The sequence below is a fragment of the Crocuta crocuta genome, unplaced genomic scaffold, assembly GCF_008692635.1.
Source record: "Crocuta crocuta isolate KB4526 unplaced genomic scaffold, BGI_CrCroc_1.0 scaffold113, whole genome shotgun sequence".
Taxonomy (NCBI): domain Eukaryota; kingdom Metazoa; phylum Chordata; class Mammalia; order Carnivora; family Hyaenidae; genus Crocuta; species Crocuta crocuta.
Window position 1 is genome coordinate 6,259,460 of NW_027530368.1, and position 21,351 is coordinate 6,280,810.

A 21,351-nucleotide genomic window follows, 5' to 3' on the forward strand; every position below is an offset into this window, starting at 1 on the left:
CCCAAGATCAAAAGTTGCATGCTCTACCTGAGCCAGGCAGGGGCCCCATTTATGGTTTAGCTTTTAATAAATTCATTAAATTACTTCTAATAAAAGATTTTTAGCAACTATATTCTTCCACCAACTTATGACAGTGCTGATTTCTCCACATCCTTATCAACACACTGAGTTTTAAGTCTTTGAAAATTTTGTTAAGCTGATAGACAAAAAAAAAAGTTTGATATTACTGACTTAGTTTGCATTCCTCTGGCTTTTCTACTAGAAATGGTTGAGCATCCTGACATATGTTTACTGACCATTTGTATTTCCACTTAATATTAACTGCTAATATTAGAGTCAGGCACTGGAATGTGCATCATCTCATTTGATTATCACAACAACCCTATAAGAGAGATAACATTTTCTTCCTCTTCCCCTTTTGCAGATGAGAAAACTATTTCCAAGAGGTTATGAAATTTGCCCAAGTTCACATAGCTGGCAAAGTGATAGAGTGAGGATTTTAACAAGTCTGACTATAGACCTTCTGGGCTTAACTACTACATAAACTGCCTCTGCTGCCAAGGAACACTTTCAAGTCATTCCCTCTAGCCTCATTCCCTCCCTTTTAGTGAAGTCTGAACAACTTGGTTAAACTAGCAAATATTTGATTCTTGCAGAAGACACTATGGTAGACATTATTGGGTGGTCTGGAGAAGAGCTCCTGCCTCCAAATCTTATTGGGGAGCAAAAGTACATTTTATGTAAGATATATATGTATCTAGTTTTGGGGGCGCCTGGGTGGCTCAGTCAGTCAAGCGTTTGACTTCAGCTCAGGTCATGATCTCACAGTTTGTGGGTTCGAGTTCTGCATCAGGCTCTGTGCTGACAGCTTGGAGCCTGGAGCCTGCTTCAGATTCCGTGTCTCCCTCTCTCTACCCATTCCCTGCTTACACTCTGTCTCTTGCTCTCAAAAATAAACACTAAAAAAAATTTTTTTTAATATATGTATCTGGTTTTTAAAGAGATTTTATTTAATGTCAACAACTTTGGTGTGATCAGCAAATTTATCAATGTAGAGAAGTGAACAAATCACACAGAAGTCTGCAGCCAGACAAAATTTAATATTATTCAAAGAGTAGTGTAGGGAATATGACAAACAACTCTGAAACGGGAGTTAAAGCTGATGTAGCTTCGATGTAGGAAACAAATCACTTTCGCGATGGTGTTATTTCTAAAGAAAAGCAATACTAACCTGGTTGAACAAAAACTACCCCACAGACCCCTCCCACCCATTCGTCCTCACCAACCAACTTCATTCCCCAGGTGTGCTCAGTGGCTCTGGTACTATCCACCCAGGTGGTGCTGAAGCAGGTGCTTACTCTCAGCTTTGTGAAGCCATTTCCAGCACAGCCCTAATACCCTTGGTCTCCTCTTGCTTCCCAAATCACGAGCTGTCAACCGACTTCTCCCATGGAGACGCTCCAATCTCTCTTAATAGGAAAATCTAAATTCTGCCGTGTCGCAAGGGGTGTCCTACCAATAATTTTGTGACCAATCCCTCCTCTTGGCCATTGTCACAAGGGTTATTAACCCATTTTTCAAGATCTATGTAAATATATGTGACTCATTACACTGTGTCATCCTTGAGACAAAGATATGCATAATAGAAACAGACATCTATAAGAAGGTGCAGTTCCTTGAGTATATATTGGTTGTTGTTGTTGAGTATATATTGGTTCTTCTCCTTCTTCTTCTTCTTCCTTGCGCACATTTCTAATCCAGTTTAGCAGGTCACATTAGATGGAATTGCGCCTTCCCTCGGCCATTTCCCCTAAGCTTTGGAAGGACTCTTATTTCCTGACATTTAAATCACTGCCTAGCGGTTTCCTGCCCGGTTTCCCGTCTCCCTTTCGCCTCTCAGTCTCTTGCTGGCTGGGGCCCTATTCGCCAGCAATGGTGTTCATATTCCTTAATCGACCGAAGTGGTATCTAGATGACGAGGTCTCAGTCCTTGGTGTAGTGTCGCTTAACCCAGCACCCCAGTATCTGCTCCTTCCCAATCCTCTCCCCCGCCCGCCCCGCGCGGCTCTAGGAGGAGCCTAAATGTCCTCTTCCCCAGCTGAAGGGGATTGTGGTGCGTAAACAAGATTAACTCTCTCGCCCCCAGCTGCGCAGATCTGCCCCAGGCCTGCCGGCGGGAGCGAACCCATCATTGCGCGCAGGGCGCAGCACCGGGGCGGGGGATGGGGAAGCTCGGGGCCTCGGAGCCATCTCCCGGGCGCGCTTCCTCGCCGAGGGGGGCGGGAGGCCACGGCCTCAGGAGCTGCTTCTCAAAACCCAGGGCGAACGGCCGCGACCACGCGGNGGCTCGTGCGCCTCTCCATCGCGCTGCGCATCCAGCCCAACGACGGCCCGGTCTTCTTCAAGGTGGATGGGCAACGCTTCGGCCAGAACCGCACCATCAAGCTGCTCACCGGCTCCTCCTACAAGGTGGAGGTGAAGATTAAGCCCACCACTCTGCAGGTCGAGTGAGTAAGCGCGCGCACTGCGGCTACCCGGCCGCGCTAGGGGTCCACGCGGAGGACCGAGGCCCCCGGGACAGCCTGAGCCTCTCCCAGTCCCTCTGGCGTCGCGTCGCGCCCAGAGGGCCCAAGGGTGGGGGGAAGAGGTCAGTTCCCTGTTCCTTCTGGTCCCCTCTGTTTTACGCTTAACTTTCCTTATTCACCCTTCCCTTCCACCCGCCGCCGGGAGGGATGTTTAAAACAGCGTCGGGAAGCCAGGGTTGGGCCGAGGGCTTGTTTTCTCGCAATTTTTTCATCTCTTCTGCCCAGCCCTTGGCGCAGACCCCCAGGCCACCCGGGTGGTTCACCTACCGCAATCCCTGTCCTGGCGTCTCGCCAGGTTCTGCCAACCGAGAAGGGCTGAGGAATGAGGTGTAAAGGCGGGGATGGGATAATGATTGGGGTTCCCTAAGGGATGTTCCTTACTCCGCCATCCGCCTTTATGTGGCTGGAGACCCTGGGGCAGGAGTAGCAGCCATAAATCCGAGCTCAGTCTCCCCTGCTTAGGCCTCGTTTCACGGTTTTCCCCGCCAGGTGTTTTCGATTTTCTCCTGATTTGTTTGTTCACCCTCGTGATGGTGCCTGGAATTAGCAAACTCCTGGCGCGCGCGGGCGCGCACACACACACACACACAAATGTTTCTTGGTTTGTTTGTGGCAGGGATTATCTCTTCCCTGCTACCACAGTTTGGTGCACCCAGTAGACTTCTTCAGTATAGAATGGTGCAGTAGCTTACAGGGAAGTATCTAGGGATGGAGTCCGTTACCTCTCAGCTTCCACTTAAGCATGGTGTGAAGTCTAATACGGAAAGGGGAAATAAACCAGCATATACTGTATCTACCATGTGTTGGAGCTTGCAGGGTGGGGAAGGGTTTTGAATCCACCAGATACCTTTTATAGCTGAAGTGTCATCTGCAGTCACTAAATTCAATAAACTTGTATTGGCATTCTAGGTATCACGCCTTAATTCAAGGACCTAGAACAAAACTGGTTTGTTTCCGGTGCTCTGGTCCACCTACTCCTCACTGTCCCCCACAGCTACATGCACTGGTTACCTTCACATTTGCAGTGTTCTGTGCATCCCCAGATGATCCAGACTTCCTTTCCCATCTTTCCTGGCAACCTTTTCTCCCAAGTTATCTATTCTAGATCCCATTTTCTTCAAGGTGGCTCTCTATTTTTTAAACTAACCTAAAATGAATGTGTTAATGACGACTATTTTTTTCTATTTACACTTTAATTTTGTCAAGGTTTTTTTTTTTTTTATTGCCCTAAAATGCTTGTTAAGACATAGATGGCTGAGCCCCACCCTAGAGTTTCCAGTTTACTACGTCTAGGGTAGGGCTTAAATTTTGTTTTAAGCAGGCAATACTGACGCTGCTGAAACAGGGACATACCTTGAAAATCACTACCTTAACACAAAGGAATGATGTCAGTGAGAATTTCTCCTTCTGTGGCTGGCTTTGAGTCACCCAAATCATGGGACCTCTGATTGTTGGAACTGAAAAAATCATTAAATAGTTCAGTGTTTCTCAACCCTACCTGCACGTTAGAATCACCTAGAGAACCTTAAGATAAATTTACCAGTGCCCAGACCACACCCAACCAGTTGAATTCTAAGTTCCAGGGTTTGGAATGGGGCTGGGTGAGGGTAAGTTTTTCATAACCCCACAGAAGACAAACTATAGAGGAGGACTGATGGAGTCTGACTCGGCCTTGTACAAGTACTCTGAGAATACTGAGGTCAGTACAGAGAGTTTAAGTAATTGGTCTAGCGTCATGTGACTGGTTAATTGGAAAACTCAAGACTTCTGACTTTGCGGAACTTTCTACAACACCAGAATATCTCCTTTAGCCAGACCCAGTAGGATTCCTGCCTAGGGTGTGGTCCAGGCCAGGATGGGGTACCTAAGCTAATTCCTAACATGTATAGTTAACTTATGTCCATTGCAGGAACATTTCCATTGGTGGTGTGCTTGTCCCATTGGAGTTGAAGTCTAAAGAGCCTGATGGGGACAGAATTGTTTACACGGGCACATATGACACAGAAGGTGTGGCCCCAACCAAGAGTGGAGAACGGCAACCCATCCAGATCACAATGCCGGTAAGGCCTACTTGGGGGTGTCAGGGCAAATGGAAGCCATGGAAAAGAAACTGTCACTATCTCTCCTTAAGAAATAAAAGGAAATACTATGAAATTACAAAATATTATTTTAATTCATAGTTTCATATTGGGATCTATTTGTCCATAATATCCCAATGCAGCTAATTAAGTAATCCGTGCTTCCTCAACAGTCAGTTTCTTAGTAATTTCTTATATGGCAAAAATATTAAATCTCTTTCCACACTTTCTAGTCTATTCCATTGATCTGTCTAAGGCTAATACTGCATTGTTTTAAATGTGTTGTTTTTATAATATGTGTTCATGTATTTTGTAAGTGGCCACTTTACTGAATTTGCTTACTAAAATTTTTCATTTAATCTTAAGTTTTTCAGATAGGCAGTCATAATCTACATATAACTATCATTTTCTCAATTTTCTTTCTAGCCTTACTGCATTGGCTAATGTTTCTAGAATAGTGTTGCTTGCTAATTGTGGTAAGAAGTATCCTTGTCTTCAGGGTTTTACTGTTAGGTACAATGTTAGTTTTAAATATTTATCATGTTAAAGCATCCTTTTTCTAGTTCACTAACAGGTACTTTTTTTAGTTGGGAGATGTGTTGAATTTTATCTAATTCCTTTTCCCATCTGTGGAGATAATTGATCTCCTTTGATACATTAATGTAAGAACCATATAATAAACTTTCAAATACTTAACTACCCTTTACTTCCTAAATAAACCCTATTTAAATGTTATGTATTTTTTAAAACATAACACTAAATGTAATGTGCTAATATTTTATTTAGGATTTTTAGATTTTTTAAATTTTTTTTATGTGCTTGATTCATCAGCAGATATGAGGATCTCTTAACTATCAGGCACTGGAGAGGATTAATGAACAAAACAGATATCCCTGTCTTCATGGGGCTTCTAATCTAGAGGAGGAAAACATACTTTTTACATGATTATCAATAATAAATAATTATTATTATACAAAATATACTGAAAAAGTAGTAGTGCCTTTGGAGCATATACCTAATGTCTTATCCTAATCCAAGATTTGGGGGATGGTTCTTGAAAAATAAATAACCAATAAATAAGAGTTGAGAGAGTAGGCAACACTTGAGGAAAGAGGAGCTACAGAGGTCAAGAACTGAGGGAGAGTATGATGTATTGTAACAAAGGAGAGAAGCCCAGTGGGGGTGGAGCAGAGAGGGAAGCAGAGACTGGCTCAAGATAGAGCTGGAGCAGCATAGGTGAATTTCACTACCTCATCTCCAAGGCCACTTTCAGTTCTCACATGGTATAAGGATTACAAATTTACCCATAAGGGGATGATTCTAGTTATGTGATGAAGAAAGTCAAATTCCCAAATACTGTCATTTAGGAACACACTGAATAGGTCCGAAGGCCAACAAGTCCCTAGTAAGATTCCTTTTTGATTGAGCAGATATAGAGAGGAGGGGCTGAGAATATATCCCAGCATCTCAAGGGATTTGCATATTTCTTAATGTGAAAAAAATTAAAAATTAAATGTGAAAAGGGGTACCTGGGTGGCTCAGTCAGTTGAATGTCTGACTTGATTTCAGCTCAGGTCACGATCTCAGTGGTTTCATGAGTTCGAGCCCTGTGTCGGGCTCCACGCTGACAGTGCGGACCCTGCCTGGGATTCTCTGTCTCTCCCTCTCTCTGCCCCTCCCCTAGTCATGCTGTCTCTCTTTCTCCCAAATAAAATAAACTTTAAAAATGAAATAATATATCAAGTTTCAGAAATTTGAACAATTGTTTTTTTAATTTTTTTTAGTGTTTGTTTATTTTAGAGACAGAGCACGAGCAGGAGAGGGGCAGAGAGAGAGAGAAGGAGACACAGAATCTGAAGCAGGCTCCAGGCTTTGAGCTGTCAGCACAGAGCCCGACACAGGGCTCAAACCCACAAACCTCAAGATCGTGACCTGAGCCAAAGTTGGACACTTAACAAACTGTAGCACCCAAGCACCCCGAGAAAATGTTTAAATCAACAGTAATCCCTACATTTTTGACTCTGTTGATTTTCAGATTACCTTCCAAATATATATAGTTTAGAGTTGTGGTCATTTTTACTATATAATTGTCCAACATTCTGCACATTCATTGTTATAATTTTAATGGCAACATAAGACTCTATAATGCTATATCATAGTGATTAGACTGTTTCCCAAGCACTAGATATGTCGGTTGTTCTCATCATAAAAAGGGCTATGGCCGAATTGTTTGGTCAAAAGAAATCCTTATGACTGTTCCCACATATGGCCATATTTTTTTGTTTGTTTGTTTTGTTTTGTTTTGTTTTATTTATTTCTAGGAGAGAGAGAGAGAGACAGCGTGAGCAGGGGAGGGTCAGAAAGAGAAGGAGTCACAGACTGAAACAGTCTCCAGGCTCCGAGCTGGCAGTCAGCACCGAGCCCGACGCGGGGCTCAAACCCACGAACCATGAGATCATGACCTAAGCGAAAGTCGGACGCTTAACCGACTAAGCCACCCAGGCGCCCCTATATATGGCCATATTTTTAAAGTGTTGTATGTACCATTTCACAATGTTACCAGCAATATAGAAGTCTACTGGCTTTGCTATAGTTATGACATAGTTGGGAATTACTTTAAAAAATAATAAATCTTCTACCTTACACTCTTTACTGTCATTTACAAGAATGAACATTTCAACATTTAATTTTCTTTTTGTGTAAATTGGTTCTTTCATGTTTTGTCAATATTTCTATCAAAGGTTATTTTTTAAAAATCAGTGTCCTAAGGCATGCCTGCGTGGCTCAGTTGGTTGAGTGTCCGACTCTTGATTTCAGCTCAGGGCATGATCTCAGGGTCATGGGATAGAGCCTCTCATCGTGCTCCACACTGAGCATGGAGCCTGCTTAAGATTCATTCTCTCTCTTTCTCTTCTCTTCTCTCTCTCCCTTCCTTCCCCCCCGCCCCTGCTACCCTGCTCACATGCACTTTCTCTCACTCTACAATGAAATAAAATAAAAAATTGGAGTGCTTGTAAAGTTTTTTTTAATCTGTCATATCTGTCATATTTCTCTCACTATTGCTTTGCTTACTTTCATTTTCCATTGTGTAGAAACATAATTACATATAAAGCTCTCATTTTCCTTTATGATTTCTTCTGTTTAAAATTGAGTTATTTTTCCAGAGTTGTCAGTCTATTTCAATCTTTCCATAATTTTAGATTTTATGTTATTTAACTTTCCGCTTATTCAAACTTGATTTATACATTTATGCTATATATCATCTAACAAAGGATTTAATATCATATTAGCATTTTTTTTGCATCCCAGTAGTGAAGCCCAGGTTCTTACCTATAATGCCCACACCTAGAAGAAGCAAGTGGTTGATAGTTGTTCCAATAATGATCACATGGCTTTTGGTATGAGCATTGGCCATGTACTTGTATGTTATCTGTAATAGGCTGATTCTAAGGAAAAAAAATTGAAATTAGAGGTTTCCTGATCAAGTCAGCAGTCTTAATGTTAAATTCAAATTTCATTCTAGTAATGAAAGCCTCACATAGCCTTTAACTCTATTTTATGATTTTTGTCATCAATGTTTCAAGCTTATGTATAGTAAATTACAGACACAACCACAATTTCACAGACAATAACGAAGTCTTGAAATGGCCAGGTAAATCCAGTTAATCAAGTAGGTGAATCCACCAAGGGAAGCTGAATTAAGGGTATACAAGAGCAACTTCTTAGGAGTATAAAGTTACTTCAAAGTGTTTTTTTTTTTTAATGTTTCAGAGAGAGAGAGAGAGAGAGGCAGCGTGAGCAGGGGAGGGTCAGAGAGAGAGGGAGACATAATCAGAAACAGGCTCCAGGCTCTGAGCTAGCTATCAGCACAGAGCCTGACACGGGTCTCAAGCCCATGAACCATGAGATCATGACCTGAGTCGAAGTAGGACACTTAGCCAACTGAGCCACCCAGGCGCCCCTCAAAGTGTTTTCTTTAATCATTAGATAAATAATATTGGGATTATTGGCTATTTGGGGGGAAAAATCAGTTATTTTTTTCCTGATATCATACCTCAAAATATATTTCAGATGGATCATGGGGTTCACTATAAAAAGTCAACTTTTTTTTAAAATTTGGCATGAAAAGAATTAACTGAAACCTGAAAGAAATGGAAGATATCCAAAGCTAAAAATTGAAAGCTTTGATTATATGGAATGTAAAATTTCTGTCAAACATCATAAAATTAAATTTTCATTAAAATGAATTTAAAATTTTTTTTAACATTTATTTATTTTTGAGAGAGAGAGACAGACCAAGCACAAGCCAAGGAGGGGCAGAGAGAGAGGGAGACACAGAATCTGAAGCAGGCTCCAGGTTCCGAGCTGTCAGCACAGAGCCCAAAGTGGGGCTCGAACTCACAAACTTTGAGATTATGTCCTGAGCTAAAGTCAGATGCTTAACTGACTGAGCCATCCAGGTGCCTCATCATTAAAAAATAATTTAAATTAAAAGGCAAACAGCGATTGGTGAAAAACTTATTTGTAACATGCATAGTATCCTAAGCTGTGTTGCCTTGATTTTCAGCCACTGCCCATGCAGACCTTGCTTGCTGCTGTTAGTGACTTTCCACAGCCCTTTACTACCCACAGAAGCTGAAGTCAGGAAGTAGTCAAATGATATCTGACTTAGGCTGATGGCAGTGATCTCTTTATTCAGATAATTCCAGAGACCCCGTATTGGGAGTGAATAAAGTGATATCCAATTCTAAAAGCTCTCAACCCACATTTGAAATGCCAGTGCTGACTTGTCCCTTAATGTGACTGATGCCCCATGCAGTCCCTCCGAGGTGAGAGTCCAGGTGGAGATTCTGTCTGCACAAATCATCCCATTATTCCCCTTTTGTTGGCCCCCTTCAGAGGGAGGCCGGTGGGAGTTTAAAGGAATAGGGCAGGGAGTTACACGAGCTTGTTAGGAGGCTGTGTGCGCAGAGGTAGGTAGCCTTACGCGTGTCTTCCCAAATAGAAAAGTTGTTCCTCATGTCAGCTCTGTGAAGCCACTTGGCAAGATCTGTAACTTAATATACAAAGAATTCTTAGAAACTAGTGAGAAAAAGGTAACTATAGGATGTGGGAAAAAGGCAATTCACAGAAGAGGAAATACAAATGACCTATATATATTTTTTTAAGTGGCTTAATTTCACTATTGGTAAAAAACAAACAAACCTATAAATAATGCAAAGCTGATTTTCACCTACAAGTTGGTGAACTATTACAAAAAGTACTAGTTCAGTGCTAGCATATTTCTTAATGAAATATAGTAATTTCTATAAATTGATATTGTATCCTACAAACTTGCTAAATTCACTTATTAATTTTCATAGATTTTTATTAGATTGCTTAGTATTTTCTGCAAACAGATTTGTTCATCTGTAAATAGAAACAGTTTTACTTTCCCTTTTTCCCCCCCTTGCCTCAAGGTACTGGCTAGGACCTTCAACTCAGTACTAAACAGAAGTAGTAAGAGCTGATGTTCTTGCCTAATTTCCAATCTTACAGGGAAAGAACTCAGTCTCTTACCATTAAGGGTGATATTAACTCTACATTTTTTATCGATGCCCCATAGTCAGATTGAAGAACTTTCTTTCTATTCCCAGTTTGCTGAGAGGTTTTATCATGAATGGATGTTGAATTACCAAATGGTTTTTCCATCTATATATGGCTTTTCTTCTTTATTTTTCTTTTTCTTTGTTTTAAATGTTTTATTTATTTCTAGGAGAGAGAGAGACAGCATGAGCAGGGGAGGGTCAGAGAGAGAGGGAGTCACAGACTGAAACAGGCTCCAGGCTCTGAGCTGACAGCACAGAGCCCGACGTGGGGCTCGAACCCACGAACCGCGAGATCATGACCTAAGTGAAAGTCGGACGCTTAACCGACTAAGCCACCCAGGCGCCGCTATTTTTCTTAATACAGTGAATTACGGGGATTTTAAATTATTGAACCATCCTGGAGTTCCAAGGATAAACCTCTCTTGGTACTGTTGCAATATTCTGTTTCTAGATTTGATTTACTAATATTTCAAGCAAATAAAAGTTAAAAGCAAATTTTATGCATAAGTCCATGAGAAATTTTTGTCTGTAATTTACCTTTACTTATAGTATCTTTGTCATTCGTGTTGGGGTAAAACTGGCTTCATAAAATGAATTAAGCCAAAGAGCATGTGACTCTCCATCTCTAGATTGTGAGTTTGAGCCTCATGTGGGGTATAGAGATTACTTAAAAATCAAATCTTTAAGGAGTGCCTAGGTGGCTCAGTTGGTTAAGCATCTGACTTTGTCTCAGGTCGTGATCTTGCAGTTTGTGAGTTCAAGCCCTGTATCTCTCTGTGCTGACAGCTCAGAGCCTGGAGGCTGTTTCAGATTCTGTGTCTCCTTTGCTCTCTCTGCCCCTCCCCCACTTATGCTTGCTCACTTGCTCTCAAAAATAAACATTAAAATTTTTTTAATAAAAATCTTTAATAAATGAATGAATGAATAAATAAGTAATAATATGAATTGAGAAGTGTTCCTTCCTCTGTTGTCAAAAAGAGTTTATGTAGAATTGATATTTTTCTCTTAAATGCCAGAATTTATCAGTTAAGCCATTTGGGCCTGAAATTTTCTTTCTGGAAAGATTTTTAACTTCAGATACAATTTCTTTAGGAGATGGAGGTCTACAAGTAGCATATATCTTTCAAGGATTTTGTCCATCTCATCAACTGTATTGGTATAAAGTTGTTCCTAATTTAAGGTCTTCAGGATCTATAGCAATAGCCATCTCTTTCATTCCTGATATTGGTAACTTGTTTTCTTTTTCTTGCTCAGTTTTTCTAGGGGATTATCAATTTTTAAATTTTGTTTGTTTGTTTAAAGTAGGCTCCAAACCCAGTGTGGGGCTTGTACTCACGACCCTGAGATTAAGAATCACATTCTTCACTAACCAAGCCAGCCAGGTGCCTCTAGGGTTTATCAGTTTTTAAAAATTTTTAATGTTTGTTTATTTTTGAGAGAGAGAGAGCATGAGCAGGGGAGGGGCAGAGAGAGAGACACACATACACAGAATCTGAAGCATGCTCCAGGCTCTGAGCTGTCTGCGCAGAGCATGATGTGGGGTTCAAACTCATGAACCATGAGATCATGAACTGAGCTGAAGTCAGATGCCTAACCAACTGAGCTACTCAGGCGCCTCAGGGTTTATCAATTTTTATTTATTTATTTTATATATGTAATATATAGTTTTTAAATTTTTTACATTTTTTAAAAAATTTATTTCTGAGAGAGAGAGAGACCGCGTGAGCAGGTGAGGTTCAGAGAAAGAGGGAGACACAGAATCTGAAACAGACTCCAGGCTCTGAGCCAACTGACAGCACAGAGCCTGATGCGGGGCTCAAACCCAAAAACCATGAGACCATGACCTGAGCCAAAGTCGGCTTAACAAACTGAGCCACCCAGGCCCCCTGGGCTTATCAATTTTTAAGACTTTTTCCAAAAGCCAGATTTTGGTTTCATACTTTTTCTTTGAATTTTTTTCCCTCTAAAGTCTTACACTTTTTTATTTAACATTTTCTCCTTTCTGTTTCATTGATTTCTGCTTTTTATTATCTTTCTTCTTCTCTACCGCTAGACTGACTAAAATTCAGAGAACTGGCAATGCCACCTGTTGGAGCGGATGTAGAGCAACTGAAATTCTCACGTTGCTGGTAGGAATGTAAAGTGGGGCAATTGCTTAGGAAAAGTTTGACAGTTTCCTATAAAGTTAAACATACTGTATGACTCGCAGAACTTTTAGTCCTATCTGTTCAACTAAGAGAAATGGAAAACGTCTATTTACTAATAAAACTTCAAAAGTAGAGTAGAGAAGCTTGGAATCCAGTAGGAATTGATAGATCATGCCACACTAAAAGTCACAGGTGCTTATTATACTGAATTTGTTTACCAATTAAGTAACATCATGTTTCAGTCAATATAATAAGGTTGCTCCATGCTCTCAAGTCAACGGATTTTTTTTTTTAATTTTATTTATTTCTAGGAGACAGACAGAGACAGCGTGACAGAGAGAGAGGGAGTGACAGACTCTGAATCAGGCTCCAGGCTCTGAGCTGGCAGTCAGCACAGAGCCCGACGCGGGGCTCGAACCCACGAACCGTGAGATCATGACCTAAGCGAAAGTCAGATGCTTAACCGACTAAGCCACCCAGGTGCCCCATCAAGTCAATGGATTTCTGAGTGACCTTATTTTTGGTGAATTTCATATGTCTCTAAATGGAAGTGAGTGGCATGGTGAGAAGTATTCTAGTGATTCTAGGCCAACTAGTTGTAGGACCACAGATATTATTTAAAACAAACTTTTCAGATTCTGTATTTGTTACTGAAAATGACAGATGAGTCTCTTCTCCGTGGAACTGGATGGTTCTCTTCCATGTCGGTTATAAAATAAAAACATACCAGGGCTTCCATTGTGTACAGACACAATGGCAAATAATATGTCCAGATCTAGAGTAGAGTGTCACTTTCAGAATACAGTGGACTAGGTGGCTTAAACAACAAACATTTATTTTTCATAGTTCTGGAGGCTGAAGTCCAAGAACCAAGGCACTAACAGATTGGGTGTCTGATGAGAGCCCTCTTACTGGCTCAAACAGCTGCTTTCTTTTTGTGTCCTCACATGAAAAAGCATAGAGAGAGAGATCATACCTGTTGTGTCTATTTTTATAAGGGCACTAATTCCATTCACAAGGGGTCCATCCTCATGAATTAATGTCTTCTGAAAAGCCCCACCTCCAAATACCATCACATTAGGGATTTAGGCTTCAACATATGAATTTGGGGGGTATACACACATTTAGTGCATAGTAGTGTCCTAAAGCATTCTCCATATGATAATCCATGTTCTCAGGGAGAAAAAGGAAAAACTGTTCCATTTACTCTTATCTCATTTGCATATATAAGCAGTTTGGTTTAGTGATAATAGCTTGTAGATAAGAATTAGAAAACCTAAGTTCTTGATCTTCCCCTATCATTGTAGTCTAAACCTAGGGCAGTCACCTAACTTTTCTGAATCTTAGTTCTTTCATCTGTAAGATGGAAATACTAAATTCAGTCAAAAGAGTAGAGTAGAATGGCATATGTAAAGAATTATATAAAATAAAGAGTGCTATACAAATGCACAGAGTCATGCCTGCGTATAAATCGTTTCACCCAAGGAGACTGCCTGGGTAGGTTTTCCTTGGAAGGCACAGATGGGTTGGGAGGGAGTAGCGAGCCTGTGTAGTCACTTCTGTTCTTTAAGAAGAATGTCAGCTTTCGAGACCCCATCTGCTCCTACATCAGAGGAGGAGAAATTCTGAGGTAGGTGGTGAGGCATCCTGGAAATAGAACTCTAGAAGAAAGACCAGGAAGAAGGCTAATGGGAAGTTAGGACACGGGGAAACATATGCATAGGTAGCAGCAATTAACTACAACATGATCTTGGGCCCTACACTAATGAAAGAGAAAAAAACAGGGTGCCTGGGTGGCTCAGTTTGTTGAGCATCTGACTCTTGATTTTAGCCCAGGTCATGGGATGGAGCCCCATGTTGGGCTCTGAGCTGGTGCTGAGTATGGGTGTGAAGCCTGCTTTAGATATTCTCTCTCTCTCTCTGTCTCTCTCTCTGTCTCTCTCTCTCTCCACCTTCCCACCCTTCTCTCCTTCTCCCACTCTTCCCTCTCTCTCAAACAAACTTTAAAAAAAAAAATTATTTCCCCCAAATCAAGTAAACTAAAAGACTTGGAGATAGAGGACTTAGAGAAACAATTTACTAGTATCAGCACTGGGGAAAGTAGCTATAATGTATGGACTCACCAAATTATGAAGGTAGTCAATAAAACTATTACACATCCCAAGCATATGCAGCTATTATACAGGAAGTTACTTGATAATTCAGTTTTCTGATTTCTGTTTTCATTGAAGTTCAAGTACACACTTAGTCTTTCATTCAGCTACTGAAGAGCTGAGATTAAACCTTTAAGATACATCAGGCTCTGCTCTTACAGTGCGGAGCCTGCTTGGGATTCTCTCTGCCCCTCACCCATGCTTCCTCACACGCACTTTTTCTCTCTCTCAAAATAGAAATAAACTTTTTTTAAAAAGAGGAAAAAAACAAATAGAAGCACCTAAACATTTCATATCTTTAGCTCTGTTGCTGTCAGCAGATTTCTACAATGGCTCATGTGTTACCTTGAGACTTTCTTAATTTTAAGGATATTCAGACACGGTGTATGCCTTAAGGTTTTTCCTGCCTGTGGTCATAGTCATCTTTGTTTTTGTTTTTACAACCGACTTTTATTTATATGTGTTTCAAAACAGGCCTCAGTGTTGTTTCTCCCACTTACCTAGTATGGCTTCAAGCTGCTTTCCTCAAAAGATTAGCTGGAATGCATAAAATACGTTTATAGCTTAATGTAATTCAATTTCACGTAAAATGTGCAGTGCCTTGTGCTGGTAAAGTAATGATAAAAATCCCTCTTTAAAAGTCTTGGTCATTTTGGGGCACCTGAGTGGCTCAGTTGGCTAAGCGTCCAACTTCAGCTCAGATCATGATCTCACGGTTTGTAGGTTCCAGCTCTCCATCATGCTTTGTGCTGACAGCCAGCTCAGAGCCTGGAGCCTGTTTCAGATTCTGTATCTCCCTCTCTCTCTGACAGTCCCCTGTTCATGCTCTCTCTCTCTCTCTCAGAAATAAATAAAACATTAAAAAAATTTTTTTAAGTCTTGGTCATTTATAAAATGAGATTTCAATTTATTCTTCCCATAACAACACTACTATCAACAAAGCTGTGATCTTTTCATTACCATATATGTATCCTTGATAGAATTTATAAAACTCCTAGGATTTAAGGGATATATACATTAATTTTTTAGAGATGATAAATCCATTTCACCATTTAAAATATTCTGATTATAGGGGTGCCTGGGTGGCTCAGTAGGTTAAGTTCCTGACTTCAGCTCAGGTCATGATCTCACGGCTCATGGGTTCGAGCCCCACATGGGGCTCCATGCTGACAGCTCAGAGCCTGAAACCTGATTCAGATTCTGTGTCTCTCTCTCTTTCTGCTCCTCGCCTGTTCACCCTCTCTCTCTCTCTCACAAATAAACAAACATTAAAAATAAAAACAGGGGTGCCTGGGTGGCACAGTCGGTTAAACATCCAACTTTGGCTCAGGTCATGATCTCACAGCTTGTGGATTCAAGTCCCATGTCAGGCTCTGTGCTGACAGCTAGCTCAGAGCCTGGAGCCTGCTTCGGATTCTGTATCTTACTCTCTCTCTGAACCTCCCCTGCTCACACTGCCTCTCTCTCTCTCAGAAATAAAGCATTTTTAAAAATAATAAAAATAAAAACAAAATATTCTGATTACAAAAGTAACATATGTATTGCAGAAAATCCAAGTAGAAAAGATAGAAAAAGGCTCAAATTTTTTTTTTTTTAATTTATTTCGAGGAGAGAGAGAGAGAGACAGCGTGAGCAGGGGAGGGTCAGAGAGAGAGGGAGTCACAGACTGAAACAGGCTCCAGGCTCCGAGCTGGCAGTCAGCACAGAGCCCGACGCGGGGCTCGAACCCACGAACCGCGAGATCATGACCTAAGCGAAAGTCGGACGCTTAACCGACTAAGCCACCCAGGTGCCCCTCAAATTTTTTACTTAGAAACTTTATTGTTAATATTTTTCTACTCTCTTTTCTTTATGTCTTATTTTACATACTGGAACTTATACTATAAACTGTCTTAATCCATCTTTTTCTTGTTGACATTGTGCTAAGCATTTTCTCTGATCACTAAAAACCCTAAATTCCTATGAAATGGTTATATAAATCCATCATATGGATATGCCACCATTTTTATTATATTACCCTAAAGTTGGATGCTTATATTGCTTCTGGTATTTAGACATTTTTACCAAGTTGATAGGTGAGTAATATCTCCATAAAAATTCATATATGTTTTATATTTTATTGTAGAGAGAGAGCATGCACATGATTAGGGTAAGGGGCAGAGGTAGGGAGGGAGAGAGAGAGAGGGAGAGAGAGAGAATCTCAAGCAGGCTGCACACTCAGTGCAGAGCCTGACACAGGGCTTAAGTCCCCGGCTCTGGGATCATGACATGAGCCGAAATCAGAAGTCGGATAGTCAACCAACTGAGCCATCCAGGATCACCTAATATTACATTAGAAGATTTTTCAGATGTTAGCTATTTTTTATTTTTAATGAATGTGTTCCAGCTTTATCTGAATATTCTTAGTAGCTTACTAATTAATCATATAATCTTTTACATTCAAGATATTAACTATTTCATAATATCTGTTGTAAATACAGTTTAGCTTAATTTTCTGATTATAAAAATGGAATCATTGAATTTTGAAAATATAAATAAGTACACAGAAGAAATAAAACTCATTCCATCAGTGTTTCTAACCTGAACATGTATAATTTAATTGAATTAATACCAGACATTCTTGTTGGTACTCTGCTTAGTTCCAGTAACAATAAAGAATAATAGAAAAAGTTTATTAAATGTTTACATTTAGAGGAGCACCTGGGTGGCTCAGTAGGTTAAGTGGCCAACTTCAGCTCAGGTCATGATCTCATGGTTCATGAGTTTGAGCTCCTCATCGGGCTCTGCGCTGTCAGCACAGAGCCCACTTCAGATCCTTTGTCTCCTACTCTCTTTGGCCTTCCTCTGCTCTCTCTCTCCCTCTTACAAAATAAACAAACATTAGAAAAAAATAAATTTTTGCTTTTAGCTTTGCTATTTAGTATTCTACTACATAGGTATGCCATAAAGCTGTCTTAAAGACAGACATTTAGTGTTCAGGTTTTCACTACTGTAACACTTTGATTTTTTAAATTTATATATTTTGAGAGAATGAGCATGAGTATGCAGTCAGGGTAGGAGGAGTGGGAAGGGAGTAAGAGAGCAGGAGAGAGAGACTCCCAAGCAGGCTCCACTCTGTCAACATGGAGCCCGATTAGAGGCTGGATGCTGGATCCCTGGAACTGTGAGGTCATGACCTGAGCTGAGAGCACGAGTCCATCGCCTAACCAGCCAAGCCACCCAGGTGCATCATCACTGTGATGTTCTTAAGATACATTAGAAGTGGAATTGCTCAACCCAAGTGTATTCACTCTTTAACCCTTTCTAAAGGCTGTATAATTCAATTCCCACTAGCAGTGTTTAGGATATCTGTTGTAGCTCACTGAAAATCAACATTTCTTTTTTTTAACTAACTTTGAGGTGTAGTTTCCACGTAATAAATGTACTCATTTTAAGCATACTAATCAATGAGTTTGACAAACATATACATATACTTGCATAACCACCACCCCAGTCAAGATGTAAAACATTTCCCCCAAAAAAGATCCCTCTTGTACATTTTCATCAATCATTAATCCCTTCCTCCCACCCCAGGTTCTAAGTAACCACAGATGCTTCCTGCTTCCTGACAGCATAGGTTGTATTCTGTCACTGTAGATAGATAGATAGATAGATAGATAGATAGATAGATAGATAGATAGATAGATAGATAGATAGAAAAAAAAAGAAAAAAAGGTGTGTGTGGCGGGGAGAGAGAGTTTTATATAAATGGAATCATACAGTATATGTGCTCTTTGGAATCTGAATTCTTTTGCTCAGCACATCTTTGAGATCCATCCTTGTTGCTGCCTGAATCATTATGTTTCTTTTTATTGTTGAGTAAAATGCCATTTTATAGATATGCCAGAACTTGTTTATCACCAAGTGAGTGATGAAACATTGGGTTGATTCCAGTCTGGAGCTGTAGTGAATAAAGCTACCATATACTTATACAGGTCTCCAGACTGTTAAGCCATGATCCTCTAGAAAATGATTCTTTCTTTTCTTACCTGGGGAAAGAGTTGAGGATGCCAGGTATATCACCCATTGTTTCAAGTCAGGCAGATTTCTCAAAGGAAAGCCAAATCTTGTTTTGGGATCAAATTAGCAGGATGAGGCAGTGGTGCAGGATATAATTTTGAGAGCATCTTGGAAAGCCATCTGGGAAGCACCTGATCGCCCTCCTCTTGTAGCAGCCTCAAGCATAAGGCTCCTATTGCTCCCCGCCCTGCCACCCTCCACGTCTTCTGGCTCCTGACAAGTGTGAGAACTCTGCCAAGTCAGTCCCTCTCCACTCCCTTGACAGGAAAGGGTCAACGGAGAAAATAACGTCAGGCATCATGCCGTGTAATGCCAGGTCCCCTAAATAGCTTCAGGAGGCAGTAGCAGGGTCAGGCTACCCTGCAGGCCACTTGGGCACCTTCCCAGTGGCCTCTAGGCTATTCTGTGCCCTCTTCTTTGCCACATGGGAATTGTGTGCTGATGGCTCAGGAAAATTCTCTGCAGTGATCCGCAGGGCTACCTTCTGGACATAGAATGCAAACTTCTTGAGGGCAAGAGTCACACCTTATACACATTTTTATATGTGCAAGGCACATAGTAGGTACTTAAATATGGTTTTGGGTAGTGTGTAGTCAAAGCCTGAGACATGGGCATGGATTCCTGACTTATAAAACTCAACAGCATTTGAAAAAGTTAAAGTAGGGTCTTTAACAATCAGATGCTCCCAAGAAAATATTTTTCCCTGAGATTGAAATTAATGACAGAAGGGCAGTGTGTCTTCTGTTTAGTGATATAGTACATATGTTATTTCCTACAACTGTCTTTTGAAATAGAAACCAAAAGATAATCGTTAATGACTATTACCTCTCTTCTCTTCCTCATCTCCCTTTGTAACAAGCTCTGAAATTTCGAGATTTAAAGAGTGGTTTCCAATCATTAAATTTGGAAACCAGATACATTTGGGGAGTTGTTTTTAAACTCCCCATTAAAGACATTGTGATAGCAAATGCCACTTGGACAATGGGAATGAGATTCTATAGAGAGGGGGAAAAATGGCTTACAACTTTTCAGGGTAATCTCTCACATAATGAAGGAAAGTAGTTCATTTACAGTAAAGGCCTCAGCTTTGCAGACCAAAAGAATCCTGACTGATCACTATTGATTATGCAGGATCTCTCTCACTAACATTAGCTCTTATCTGTTGCTCATGGCAGAATGAGGTTTTTATGGGGCGTGTTTCTCTTCCCTCAGTTCACTGACATTGGGACCTTCGAGACCATGTGGCAAGTCAAGTTCTACAATTACCACAAGCGAGATCACTGCCAATGGGGAAGCCCCTTCTCTGTCATTGAGTACGAATGCAAACCCAATGAGACACGCAGCCTCATGTGGGTGAACAAGGAGTCCTTCCTCTGAAGATGGCTCTTTCTGATGTTGCTGGACAATCTCTTCAGAAACCTACTTTTAGATAACCCAGCACAAGCCTTCACCCAGGCACACCACAGCGTTGCTGTTACCCTTCGGGTGCTGATGACCTACTAGCCCCGATTATTTTGAAAGTGTAATTCCCTTCTGATCCAATGCCCCTGACATAAAAGATTGTGAGTGATATACCATCCCTGAGAAGATTCCTTTCTGAATTCTGTGTTGGTGTCCCTGCATCCATTTGCTCCCGGTCACACCATTGACCGCTTGTGAGGAGCTCAGTGGAATTGGCAGACATCCCCCTTCTTAACAGTTCCACTGAATGTGGTGTTTTGTTTCCAAGTTGAGTGATTCCCCCTCCCTTTTTTTGTAAAATGCTAAATAAAAATAATGTGTTGTGGGTTCTCTCCCAAGTGTAATATGGTGACATGTAACTTGTAATGTTATCCAGCTCTCTAAGCAGGCTTGGTGAAAATGTAATAAAAACAGCAGTGAGTGGGACTCAAATGCTGTGCTTCCTATAAACAGCTCAGCTTTTTCAGGGAACAATAATGACAAAAGAAAAGGACAAATATTTAAGAAGTGTTTATTACACATTAAAACTATCTCAAGTAACTTAAGGTATTATGTGGTGGCCTAACAGAACTGGGAAAAGGCATTGTTGGGGTCCACTGCTAAGGTGACAGAACTTGGAGGGTCACCTTTCTGGCAAGCTACCGTAGTATCCAAACATGCATATGATGGCATCCCTACATTCCCCTTCACCTGAACTTTGTAAAACTGTGTATGCAACTGTAATGAACTTTTGATATTTCTTAATAAAGGTATTGAAAATCATGCCCTGACTTGCCTTCTCAATTTGGTTACTATCTGTCTAGCAAGGGGATTGCTGCTTCAGGTTAGCACCATTCAGCTCTCCAGCTACATTGCAGGGTAAGGAGGATATGCCGAGAGTAGAATTAGCACACTTAATCATAGATCAGCTTGGACAGTTAACACTCCAGCCAGCTCTAAGGAAGTTAGCAGAGACTCTGGCACTTGGTGGGCAATCGGAAAAACTTGTTCCAGGGCACCTGGGTGGCTCAGTTGGTGAAGCGTCTGACTTTGGCTCAGGTCATGATCTCGCAGTTCATGTGTTCAAGCCCAGCGTCGAGCTCTCTGCTGTCAGTGTGGACCCCGCTGCTGTTCCTCAGACTCCCTCTTTCTTTGGCCCTCCCCCACTTGCTCGCTCTCTATCTCTCAAAAATAAATACTTATTTTTAAAAAAATGCTTGTCCCTGTCTTCTCTCCATTCCTCCTTCCGCAATGACCACTCTCATCCGCTGGCTGTGTAGCTGAGGAGCTTGAGGATGCGC

At 41.0% G+C, this 21,351-nt stretch overlaps 1 protein-coding gene across 1 annotated transcript; it reads left to right on the plus strand.

Moving 5' to 3' along the window:
* Window positions 1-664: 664 nt before the first annotated feature.
* CNRIP1 (cannabinoid receptor interacting protein 1) lies at window positions 665-20,833 on the plus strand. Its single transcript, XM_077766503.1, has 4 exons — window positions 665-740; window positions 2,147-2,507; window positions 4,495-4,645; window positions 19,823-20,833. The coding sequence occupies exons 1-4, from the start codon at window positions 665-667 to the stop codon at window positions 19,985-19,987; spliced, it is 753 nt and encodes a 250-aa protein (XP_077622629.1). The 3' UTR covers window positions 19,988-20,833.
* Window positions 20,834-21,351: the final 518 nt, after the last annotated feature.